Source organism: Dipteris shenzhenensis, chromosome 30, assembly GCF_047967505.1.
Source record: "Dipteris shenzhenensis isolate YYH24624 ecotype China chromosome 30, Dip_SZ_1.0, whole genome shotgun sequence".
NCBI lineage: Eukaryota > Viridiplantae > Streptophyta > Polypodiopsida > Gleicheniales > Dipteridaceae > Dipteris > Dipteris shenzhenensis.
In genome coordinates this window covers 15,942,056-15,955,003 of record NC_141625.1, presented here as the reverse complement: position 1 = coordinate 15,955,003, position 12,948 = coordinate 15,942,056, and the positions used below count along the sequence as shown (strand labels likewise).

The following is a 12,948-nucleotide window of genomic DNA, read 5'->3' as shown; positions in this document are numbered from 1 at the left end:
AACAAAGTTGGTTGGTGTTATTGTGATATTGCACGAATTAGACAAACAATCGTGTGCCGCTCACCACTATGATCTAGTACGGTGTCCATGGACATGGTAATACTGTGTCCCTGTGTCCTTGGACATGGTATTTGATCATAGTGGTTTATTATGTCTAACAAGAGCACACAATTGTTTGTCTGATTTGTGCAATATCGCAATAGCACTGATGAAATTTGTTTTGACTTTTGCCGTGCAAGTCCTATATTCCATCAAATGAACAATATTTCTCGATACCAGATCCCTTAGTTTTGGCGTCATTGCTCATCAACTCCTTATTATCCCCAATCCCCTTTACAACAGCTCTTTATCCCCTTTGTCTTGGAGGCCGGGGGTGTGTGGTGTGATGTGCCCACTGCTTGAAAGGGTGTTTTCAAAAATAGAAATAGAAATAAAAAATTACTGTGTCCAGGACTCTCAAGGCAGAGCAAAGGAAGAGCAAGCCGATTGGATGGACTGCAGATTCTGGAGTGAAGGAGCTCATGCGCAGTGATGTAGTTGATGAGGGTTCGGGTATTGGGAACTGCTGCTCATCGGATGAAGTGAATATGGATGCTAGGACAAGTGGAAGACCTTTATCTTCGGGCAGGGATGCACAAGTGTGGGAATCACAAACATCCATGGTATGCCCATCTTCAAGTTATGTTGATGTCAGTGAGACAGCACCAAATTCTTTGAAGGCTTCAAAATTTCAGGGTGGCAAGGTGGTGGTTGTCAGACAGGAAGAGGTTGGACTTAGAGCTGACAAGGTTACTGGCAAAGCAGACAAGAAGAGAAGGAAGACAATGAAATGGAAGCATCTCGATGTTGTTTCCCCATCAGAGTCTATAAAGCAACCTGTCAGGATTGGAGAAAAGAAGGTGGCTACTTCATCTTTCTCGTTCCATGACAAACATGCAGGCAGAAAGTCGGTTGAATCAGATACATGTGTTTCCCTAGAAAAAAGCCTTAAGCGTAGGAGAAGTGATATGAAAGGTAAGGCAGCTATTAAACCTTTGGACATAAGCCTACATGCTAAGAAAGATAATAGTTTGAACCCTGTAGTTGCAGATCACAGATTGCAATTGAATAGTCCGAAATTGGTCCTAAAATTATCTCAAGGAATGAATGGAAAGCAGGCAAATAAGGCTGGGATGCTTAAGTTTGAGAAACTCTGTGGTACAGTCAGATCCATTAAGAACCAAGATAAAATTTCAGGAAGAGAATTAACTAAAGGCTATTCAACCCTGAAGGTGAGATGGCCATCAGGACAAAAGAGCTCGGGGGCTTCTAACGTGAAGCATAATGAGCAAGGAAAGCGCCTCACCAAGTCTTATCTGGATATCACAACTGGAAGGAATTCTTCAGGAAGGCAGAGCTTGAAGGCTGCTAAGATGGTGTCACTAAGTGCCATAATGAAACTCCCTGCAGAAGGGAGAGGATTTAAGGACAGTAAGGAAATTCTGAAATGCAAAGAAAAAGCTCAACCTGAACACAGTACAAGACAAGGCAAGGACTTGCCAAGTGCGAAGAGGCTGCACATTCTTGAAAGCAAACCAAGGTTAAAGACTGTCAGTGTCCCTACAAATGTGAGGGAAATTAGAAAGCGGAGTTTGTGGGAACTAACAGCTAAGGCAAGACCTCATCCTTCAGCTTCTCAGGTCAAGTTTGTGGAGGACTCTTTTTCTGGCCCTAGAAGGGTCCTTTTAGCTAAACATAACCTTCTAGTCCCTGAAAAGTCAAATGCTAATCTTAAAAGAGTCCACCATGGTGAACAGTCCAGTTCAAAATGCAATAGGAAAGATACTATGCAAATATCTGCTGGCTCTCAAATTGTTGATTCTCATGAAAAACAAGCTGTTGGAAATTCTAGATTTCGTATGTGGAATCCTGTCTCTGAAAGTCCGTATGCTCCCAACAAGGGCAACATCTCGACCAGTAGATTGGGATCTTTGGTGATTGAGGAAAAAATTAATGATGTTAGGTTTCCCCTAAAGATTGCTAAAAAGAAGAGGAATGCAAATGAAGCATGGCTGAACACAACTGGTGGTTTATTGGGTTACAATGGTGACCATGGAAGAGATTTGTTGAGACTTGACAAGAAACTCAAATCTCAAGACGATCGTGTGAAAATGGCCTATCATCAAAATATTTCCACTCCAAAAGGGTAATGCAAGGATGAATGATTTCTGTTGATAATTGTATTGAGCCTTGGTAAAACTTGTATGTCAATGCTTAACATCAAATGCTTACTCTGGACAGGTTTGTGTGTTCTCTGGAGGATCATCATTCTAATAATGACAGCAAGAACAGAAAAGGTGCACATGGGGAAGTGAAATTGAAATCTTCTCAAAAGAAACAGATGAAAAGAGTCCAGCCTGATCTGCAGGGTTCAGTAGAGACTGTGTGTTGTGTATGTGGAAGCTCTGGTTCACAGAGCCTCAACATACTTCTTCAATGCAATCGCTGCGGCATAAGGGTACGTGACAGAGCACTGAAAAATTCCCTTGATCAATACTTCATGGAGATAGGTGGTGGTTCATTTTTTGGGGTTTTTGCAATGTCCAAAATGGCTACTCGATCTTTATTCTATTTGCCTTCATCCTTTGTTTATGTTGCATATGTGCTTGCCAGCTATCACATATCTTTTTTATGGCTTAGACAGAAATTCGTGATTGTCTCTCTCTTTTGATGCACGCACGCGTGCACGTGCACACACACACACACATATATATATATATATATAGAGAGAGAGAGAGAGAGAGAGAAATTTTATTAAAGGTCCCCGGAAGGCCATACATGGCCTATGGGACACAAAATCATCCGAAAGGAAAATACATCATCAACGATGCGCCAACTAGGTGGCCTCATCGTAATACAGCTAAGATGCCAAAAATGGCTACAAAAATCCTAGATACAAAATGAAATGAAATAGAGTACCAAAAATGCCTAGATACAAAATGTAAAATATGAAATATGAGGAACATCGTCTTCCCTAAGGGGTCTGTGATCCAAAGAAATGATGGAAGTCATGGCCATCGACCATGCCTCCTGCCATGAGTGTGAAGATCTGGGCAAGTGTCAAGTGGGCTGCTGGCGGTGCCAAGTCTCCATGGAGCAATCTCCTCCGAAAATCTGCCATCATCCTCCGTCGTCTAGAAATAAAGCGACGGGTACGGCCTCTGTGTAAGATCATCCTGCGGTGCTGCCGGATCATGTCATATGTACATCCTCGGGGTGGAACCATCGGTGCTCTCTGGCAAGATGGGCTATCTCTGTGCTCATGGTCCTGCGCCTCGTCTTGCTCCTCATGAATAACCAGGTCTCTGGCAGGGATGCTACGGTGCTCTCTGAGGAATCTCTCTCTGTATCTGGTGATCTCCCTGATGAACAACGCTAAGCAATACTGATCCTCATACTCCATAATCCGAGAGAGAGGTCTAAATCCGTGCCCAAATAAACAGTGAAATCTGCCACGGATCCCATAATATAAAGGGCATCTGCAAACAAAGTGCTCCTCAGTCTCCACCTCCCCCATAGTGCAACAAGGGCATATCCTAGTCTCTCGCGTGGGTCTATGTCTGGTAGCTGTACGACGCATCCTGCCGGCCTCAACGTCTAATCTGTGGGAAGATACCTTGAGCTAGCCCAAGGCAATCCTGAGTGAGTGCGACATATGAACGCCGATATATCCTGGGGATATGATGAAGCCATCCTCTGAGATCCTGAGAAAATGGTCACGATATGCTCCGTGGGATGAACCCAAGTGCGAAACGTGTGTAGTTGCAACAAATCTGCCCTGATAACCTGACTGAGCTCATGTCGAGTGAGAGGGAGGCGAGGGGCATCTATGCTGTATCGAAATGGTGGCAGCCTATCCATATCCAAGCCCAACGAGGTGAGCCATGTGGAGAGTGTGTGGTACCAACAAAAAGTATGACCTCTCTCCGCTAACATCTGCGAGGATGTCAGTGCTAGCCACGGTAATCGTGCTCTGCCTGCTGCTGAGTCTCCGAGCGCCCTGATCCTATGCAAGTATGTAACTGACTGAAATGCTGCATCTAGCGCTAGGGGTGTAGCTCCGAACTCTGCGAGCATAATCTGATGCGGTGCCGTGGGCTTCGCTCTGATCAATCTGGAGAACATGATGATCTGTAACCTCTCTACTTGTCTCCAATCTACAACACTGAGATCTCCTGTCCAAAAGGGGCTAGCATACATGGTTGCAGGTCTCACCAGCGTATCGAAAAGTAAGGACTTCGTGTCGGGATGCTGAAAATGTGACTGTGCACACTGCCTCTCGAGAAGAGCCAAGGCGGCATACCCTCTATTGATCCTATCTCGTGCTGCATGCGTCATGGTGAAGACTGGACCTCTAAATGTGGCACCCAAATATGTATCCTCCTTGACTAGCTCCACCTCGTGCCCATCAAATGTGAAAGAGAACTCGTCTCTCCTATAAACCTGGTATGACGTGTTGAAGACCATGACTTTGGTCTTCCCAAGGTTTACAGACAACCCTCTGTCCTGACAAAAGCTGTGGAGTGCATGGAGATGTGCCTGTAAACCCTGCTGGGAGGAAGAAATAAGAACCACGTCATCTGCATAGAGGAGAATCCGTATCGTGGATCCTGCCAGTAAAGAACCTGTACCACTCATCGTCTGTATGTACATCTCTAACTCATCGATATAGAGACCAAAGAGTGTCGGAGACATAGGACACCCCTGCTTCACCCCTATCGTACTGCGTACTTCCCCCGACAGCCCCGCCCGTGTCCTGACTCTACCTGTGACTCTCTCATACAAGGCCATGATCGCCCATTGAATCTCCCCACTGAATCCCAAGTCACGAAGTCGCTGGAAGAGTCTGAAACGCGGCACAGTGTCAAATGCCTTTCTGAAGTCCACGAAGCAACAATAGAGCCGTTGCTTACGTGACTTCGCCTCCTCAATCAAAGCCCTGAGTGTGAAGATATGATCTAGAGTCGAGTGCTCTGCACGAAATCCTGCCTGCCCTCTAGCTCTCATACCTGTCGCCTCGGCATGGTCATTTATATGTCCTTCTAGAATGGTCGCATAAATCTTGGCCATGACATGACCAATCATAATGGTCCTGTAGTTCGACGCCTCCAAAGGATCCCCCGACTTGTGTATGGGTACTATAATATTTTCCAGCCAACTAGGTGGAAGACCTGTACAAATGGACTCGTTAAAAAGACGGGAGAGGACTGTAGCTAAGGCATCAATCCCATGGATTACATACTCCGCTTGCAATCCATCATGGTCCTTAGCTCTCCCAGTCTTCAAACGATGAACTGCTGCTCGGACACTACTGGATGAGAATAAGGCAGAGGAGGTGGGTCTAGGCACATGGGATAAGTTGATCTGTGGATGGTCTGGAATATCATATAAATTGGAAGTATAGGCAAGCCAAACCTGCGGGTCTGTAAGAGGAGTTTGAGATTTCAAGCGAAGGAATTTCTTCCAGAATTCCTTGGAATCACAGCTGAAAAGTAAACTTCTCAGCTCCTCCTCATTTCGGGCTAGAAATTGGCGCTTTTTGCGTCGCACCAAACGCTTGTAACTCTTCTTGGTCTCAATGAGGAGGGGAGACTTCTCTTGTGTCTCAAGGCGAAGCTTCCTGCGGAGTTCTTTACACTCCTCATCATACCATCCATTACAAGGCACAAGACCGACCGGTGGAGGACCGGATGTGTGGCAAGTGACGGGGAAGGACTTGTGGGCTGCCGAGATGATGGAGGTATGTACAAGGTCCCACCGATCCTGTGTGGAGGGTAGGGCATCGAGAAGGTGCGGACGGAGAAGACTACTCAGGTGCTGGCTATAAATATCATCGAACTGGTGGTCAAAATGAACGTCATAGTATGGCTGACGCTCATGATGTCTAGAAGGGGGTAAGAATAAAGTGCAGACGTGCATGATCGGCTGAAGGCATAAGAGGGTCGACTGTGAGGTTATGTACAAAAGGGATTAAAGTCGGGGGACCCAAGACGTAATCAATGACGCTCGTACCACCACCCGCGAAGGGAAAACATGTGGCTGTGGATGAATGCGGCCACTGTCGAAGTCCATTATAAATGACCATGCCATGCGATGAGAGAATCTCCAATAGGCGATGTCCCTGATCTGTCACCTCTACCCCTCTATTTGAAGATAAGGGTGGAAAACTCTCATCTGGGGCAGCTAGAACTAAGACTGGATCCTTAGCAAAGTCCAAAATCTCTGCCTGTCTGTCTGATGTCCTCGCGTTGAAGTCTCCTAAAGGATGACCTCTCCGCGGCGTGAGTACTCCAATACATCGGCTAACAAATCCTCAAAAGGTGACTGTCCTGGTCCATCTGAGGCATAACGAGACTGTCTCGGGGGAAAGTAGCATACTGCAACAAACAAGTCTCTCAGGGGGGGTCTCCGGATCCGTACCCAAAGATATCTGGCCCGATGGTCTCTCCTCACGACTGTGAGTATCGATCTGAGATGCTCTCTATAAAGAACTGCCACACCGCCAGATCCTCTGACTCCTCCTGATCGTCTAGTCTGCTGTCGAAAGACAGACTCCCAGGCATACCCTGTCACCTGCGGCAAGCCTCTCTTTGGGCTCTCATGGGTCTCTGTAAAGAAGACGATGTCCTGATCAAAAAAGGCCTCTCGTAAGTTGCCAGGCTGAGCTGTGAGGGAACCATTACAGTTCCAAACTGCGAAACTCAAACTATCTGGCAGGCTACGTGTCCCATAGGCCTCGTGTCGTCAACTGTGGGCTCCAGCCGGTCTAGATCGCATAGCTCCTATCAAAAGTCTGCCCTCTCTGATCACTGCCCACTTGCCCTCTCGACGGGCAACATCCCTCTGTGCAATGAGACGTCTATGCTCCTCCCACTGAAGAGCTGTAAGGTCCTCATCCATGTGAATCTGTGGATGGTCCCTCAATCTGGATCTCCTCCGTAATATTGCGAGACGGGCCTTAGCATCTCTGAATCTGATGATAAGTGGCTGGCGCTGTGCTGGATCCCGGCCCACTCGATATGCAGCTACTATGCCATGATCCTGAACTCCGAGTGTCCCAAATATGAAATCTGTCGCCTGATCCATGGCTGATCTCGTATCTGATCGCTCAACTCCGCGGATGCGGATGTTTCTGAGCTCGCCGCTGACTCTCGGCAATAGTCTCAGAGACTGTGGTCTGCTGGGCCTGTGGGGCTCTACGCACAACGTCCACCCACTCTGAGGTCTTCTGTACCTCTGTCTGCAGTGTGGCGAGCCTCTCCTCAACTGCTGCACTAGCTGGAGGAGCTACATGCAGCTGCTGGAGGCGATCATTGCATGGCACAACATGCTCCTGAATGCGTGCCTCCAATTGCACTATGCGCTTAGCATGTGTCCGTAACTGGGATGTCCCGATCGATATCTCTGGTATGAAGCTGGCGAATATGGGAGTCTTGATCAGATCTATGACTCTCAACTGTCGATAGCTGAGCAGTCAGTGTGTGTATCTGTGCTGTGAGAGACTGAATCGCAGCGCCCTGAAGTCTGCAAGTCTCCATGCACTGCATAACTAAATCTCTCAAGCGCAGATTATCTGCCAGGACTGCTTCCGCTGTGGAGGGTGAAGGGGAGAGGGGGTACAAGGATGAGGGGGGTAAGAGGGTAAGAAGGCGAGTAAAGGAGGGGTGCAGAAAATGGAGGTCCTGAAGAGAGAGATCCGGTAGGAGGAAGTAGGGAGTCAGGGACCGAAGAAGAGCCTACACTAGGGGAGGAAGGGGCTGAAAGGGAGGGTAGGTGGGAAGATGTGGGAAGAAGCTGGGTAGGGACTAGGGGAGGGGAAGAAGAGGAGGGAAGAGGCTGGGTGGGAAATAGGGAAGGGGAGGAAGAGGAAGGAAGAGGATGGGTAGGGACTAGGGGAGGGAGGAATAAGCAAGGGAAAGGGCTAGGGAGGAATGAACGGGAGCAAGAGGAGGAGGTGAAGCTGAAGGAGGGGGAGGAGGAGGATTGAGTAGAGGAGGTGGGCAGGAAAGGGTTGGGATTGAGGCAAGGGAGGTAACCGGAAGTGATGGGGGAGATGGAAGTAAAGGAGATGGGGTAGGAGCCACAGGAGGATTGAGTAAAGGAGGTGGGTAGGAAAGGGTTGGGGTGGAGGCAAGGGAGGTCGTTGGAGGTGGTGGGGAAGGAGATGTTAAGGGTAAAGAAGAACTTGCCTCTTCAGCTCTTGTACTGTTGCCTATGCTTTTATCTTTCTCTACTTTTGCTCCTTGGAGGGCCATGGTGGAGCTCCTTGTTCGTGGCATCTCCTTAGTCCTGGAAGTGCTGAATTCTCTGCTCAAAACTGCCTCTTTTTGCCCCTTTTTACTCTTTGGAAACTGTTTCCTGCACTTTAAGGACACCCTGTTTTAAGTCGCCGCATATGGGTGGGGGGGGGTGTGGTGCTGAGGGTGCCTGTTAAGGACACCCTCCTGCTGCTCCCTGTTAAGGGCACTTCCTGTAGGGCTATTCACGCAGGGGGGGGGGGAGTTTAAGACTTTCCTTAAACCCCCTTCCCCTCCAACAGCCAGAATCTGGCCCTTCCACGACCTATTTTCTGCCTGTGTTTGGGACTGCCTCCAGCCAGTTCCTGGCCCTTTCACGACCACTTTTCTGCCTGTGTTTGGGACTACCTTTTCGGGCTGTTTGCAGCCCACTTTTTCACACCTTCCGGGGGGGCTGAGAGAGAGCCTTGCACGAGCTGAAGAGGAGGCTTCTGCGTGCTGAGGGAGAGGCTTGCGCTCGCTGAGGGGGGCTTGAGAGTGAGCTTGCGGGCTGAGGGTGAGCTTGTGGGCTGGGAGAGAGGGCTTACGGGCTGAGAGGGAGGGTGTGGGCTGAGGGTGGGCTTGCGGGCTGAGAGAGAGGGTGCGGGCTGAGAGGGAGGGTGCGGGTTGAGAGGGAGGGTGCGGGCTGGGGAAGAGGGCTTACGGGCTGAGAGGGAGGGTGGGCTTGCGGGCTGAGAGAGAGAGAGAGAGAGAGAGAGAGAGAGAGAGAGAGATGTATTAACGTGCTGGGAAGGCCTCATAAGCCTATGGGACAAAGTACAAGAAGTGAAAATGAAAACTCATACAGGCCACAAGGGCTGAAGCAAAGGGCTCGCTCAGGCTCTTGCTGAGTGCTAAACAAAATATTAAAGACAAAGCTCAGTAGCTGAAACCCGACACTGTGGTAGCTCGTTGGTGGGCTGCGAAGATATCTCGGATCTGCATCACCTGGGCTGTCTCCTGCTTTAGTGGAGGGCATCGTCTCCTCGATCTCTGTATCTGGAGAGCAATATCAAGGGTGACACCTCATCTCGGATGATCTCCTCCAAGGGGGGCGGAGATAGGTCGAACTTGATTGTGCGTGCCGTCTCTCTGCGCGTCCGGCGTGGACTCAACATCTTTTGGTTGGTTGAACTATGTCGCCCCTCCATGCTGGTCGTGTATCTATTACCTTCTCATCCTCCACTCCTCTATGACTTGGAGCTGACTCGAATGAATAGAAGTCTATGACATGTTGCTGCGACCAGTCTGCCTCAGCGTCATGTGGTCTGATTTGTCGTAGTAGGGTGTCTCTATGTCATCTCATCTCGATCATATAGGGTCCAATGCAGACCTGATCATGATCAGTCGAGAGAGTGGGCCAAAGACATGCCCCTCCTAAAAGAGGCAGTGATAGTGTCCTCGGATCTCATAGAAGGCTGGGTAGACACATGAAATGGTCTTCTATCTCACTGACTCTAGTGTACATAATCTGCAGATCCGCTGTCCTCTAGGTATGCCTGCGGCTCTCCCTGCCTTGATCCCTAACTGATGTGATGAAACTTGTATCTGACCAATAGCAATCCTCAATGTGTGTAATACTCCTATGTTCTCAAGGTACTGGGGTCTGATGATGAGTCCCTCCCCTAGCACGCTCAAGAAATGGTCACGGTAGAACTGGACTTCAGTGGGGAACTCTTGGTCTCCTTCGCAAGTTCGAGATGTATGGAGCTGGATGAGATCTAATTGTATGATACGGTTAATCTCATCCTGGTTCATTTGGATAGTAGCTAACCATGTGGAGACGCGTGCATACCATGTATCAGTCTCGCTCTCTGCTAGTCGTATGAAAGACTCAAGTGCCAGCCTCGGAAGTCACCCACAAGGTAGGACCTAGACTCTGTGGAGATAAGTCACTGTCTGAAAGATGGCATCAACTTGGAGAGGTGTGATGGTGAACTTTGCCTGTACTATTTGATGGGACTGAGGGCTTACATAGAAGCATCCTGGAACCCATAACTACCTGTAGTTGCTCAAATCTCTTCCACTCTGCTGTCGAGTGGTCACTTTCCCAAAAAGGTGCTGCGTACATGGCTATCGGTCTCAATAGGGTGTTGAAAAGCAAGCTCTTCGTCGGCGAGTCTTGAAAGTGACCGTGAAAGCACTACCTCTCTAGTCGAGCCAAGGCTCCTTGTCCTCGTGTGAGTCGTGCACCGCCTTAAGTGAAGCTATGTCGGTGTAGCACAGCTCATGAGGTGTTGAAGATTATAACCTTGGTCTTCCCAAGGTTGACTGTCAAGTCTCTCTCCCATGCAGAACAGCTCTAGTGCCTCCAAATGCTTTTGTAGCCCCTCTGGTGAAGATGATAGGAGGACTATGTCATCCCCATATAGCAATATCTGTATCATCAAGTCGGCCCTTGTTGAGTGCTATGCTAAGCTAAACTAAAATCTTAGAAACAAAACTAGTAGTCGAAACCCAGCACTGTGTTAGCTCTTCGGGGGCTGCAAAGATATCCCGGATTTGCATCTGACGGGATGCCTCTTGCTGTGGTGGAGGGCGTGGTCTCCTCGAGGCTCGTCCTCCACTTCCTTCCTCCTTTAGCTCCTTTAACTTCCTCAGTTTCAAGAGTTTTTGCTTCTCGAGACTATAAAAGAAGACTCCTTTACCTAGATAGATTAATGTCTCTGGGTCTTTTTCTTTAGAACAACAAAAGATCTAAATTTGTATGATTGGACTTATTCTAGTCTTACAAAGGTATTGAATGTCTCTGGGTCTTTTTTGAATAAAAGTTTTTGAGAAATATATTGTCAAAGTTCTTTTTAAACTTCAACACACCTTGGAAAACTTCTCTTTTGATTATTTGAATCTAAATAAGCTCCATTATTTATAACTCAAAACTTCGTTGGATCGCTTCTTAAAAGTAAAAGCTTTCTTTCAAAGCAAAGAAGTCTATCTAAATAAGGAACTCTTGATTTGTATTTTTATTTCTCCCTCTCTTGACAAGGTAGGCTTAAACTCAATTTTGAAGTCTCTTGAAGTAATGGATTCTCTCCCCCATTTTGTGAGAAGAATTTGGAAGCATCTGGTAGTAGCTTGGAAGTATGTAAAAACTTTAGGACAAAATGCTGTCAACTATGGAGAGATAGGTAAAAGGCTTTCGGAGGATTTAAAATCTTCTATCCTTAGAGAACCTTGTTGTAGAAGTAAGAGATTCCAAAGCTTTATTGATGCTGATTTAGGACATGTAGTCACAATTGATACCTCAATTTTTCTTTCTAGTAACTTAAGAGACCTTTTCATAAAAGGCATGGAATTTCGATTGTACTCTTTTAAACAGTCTTGACTTTTAAAAGCTATCGATAAGGGAATCTCAAAGTTTGCTTTGAGTTAGAAGAATGTTTAGGAGTTCAAAATATCTTATCAGAATGGAAAGGGAAGATTTTGAAGAAAGTTGCTTTGAAACTAGAAGAAGTCCGTTCGGTTAATTGCTCAAAGCAAAGTAACCATCTTTCCAAAGAAGATGAAACTCTTCTTTGAAAATTCCATTGGAATTTTATCATTTCGTATATGAACAAATGTTCCAATAACTTTGTTTTCATTTGCAAAAAGTTTTACTTAGAATGTCTTTTAAGAGAAGTGAACTCTTGCCAAAACTTACGCCCCTGCCTCCCTGCCTTAGTGGTCCCTATTGACAATCACCTTGCCTATGCTAAGATGCATTTGGCAGCCTTATCACCAAGCTTATGCCTCAACTGAGAGGGTACATGCACATGCGCAAGAGACCCAAACACCCACATGTGAGAAATGATAGGCTTATGACTTGTCCATGCTTCATAGGGAGTCATGGTCTTCAATGCCCGAGTGGGTGCTCAGTTGAGCACATAGTTGGCACACAGAATATACACAAAAAGAGTGGGAAGATAAGCGTGTGTACACCTCAAAAGGGGAATGCAAGAACATCAAGGGACCCCTACCCTAGACCACATTTTGAACATGTACCTTGAAGAGTAGTAGGGAAGGAAATTTATAGCTTGTTGATTAATGGGATCTCTTGATACAATCAAGAATTGATTGATCAAAGGAGACATATTCCGATGACTTCTAAGAATAGGGTTCAGGAAGAAGTCCAACAACTTATGGGAATATTTATGGAAGATCTTTGCATTGATTCCACATGGGAAGACCATCTAGAGTGTCCAAAGGAGATCTCAAAAGGATTTGATCTCAAAATACCAGAGTTTTTTGCAAGTCTTCTGGGTTTGTTTGCAATCCAAGTATCCCTTTTCTTTGTGCTGCTTGGAAGTTCCACAAAACTCCAAAAAAGCCAAGATTTATTGCAGTTGCTGTTTGTTTGCAATCCAAGTATCCCTTTTCTTTGTGCTGCTTGAAAGTTCCAAAAACTCCAAAAAAGCCAAGATTTATTGCAGTTGCTTGTGAGACTACTTTGATAGATGTCTCTAAATGGCTAAGCTACTGCTTCAAAGCCATGTTGCCTAGTGTCCATGGACTTTGGAGGGATTTATTAAAGGAGGCAGATGTCCCCTGACACTCAAGCTAGATTTTAAATGACTCTGTAAGAGTGATTCCTGTTGTAAAATTTTTTAATTCCTCTCGAAGCATTCAGGAAAAAGAGTCTCCTATTCTCCTTCAA

General features: G+C 46.8%; 1 protein-coding gene across 2 annotated transcripts in view; it reads left to right on the top strand.

Annotated features, from left to right (window-relative positions):
- The window catches only part of LOC147881764 (uncharacterized), a 131,466-nt gene that overhangs the window by 71,451 nt on the left and 47,067 nt on the right, over positions 1–12,948 (top strand). For both annotated transcript variants that reach the window (XM_087401250.1, XM_087401251.1), the window contains exons 8-9: positions 452–2,185; positions 2,281–2,497. In XM_087401250.1, the coding sequence (XP_087257376.1) occupies positions 452–2,185; positions 2,281–2,497 (1,951 nt within the window). The remainder of the gene's footprint in view (positions 1–451; positions 2,186–2,280; positions 2,498–12,948) is intronic.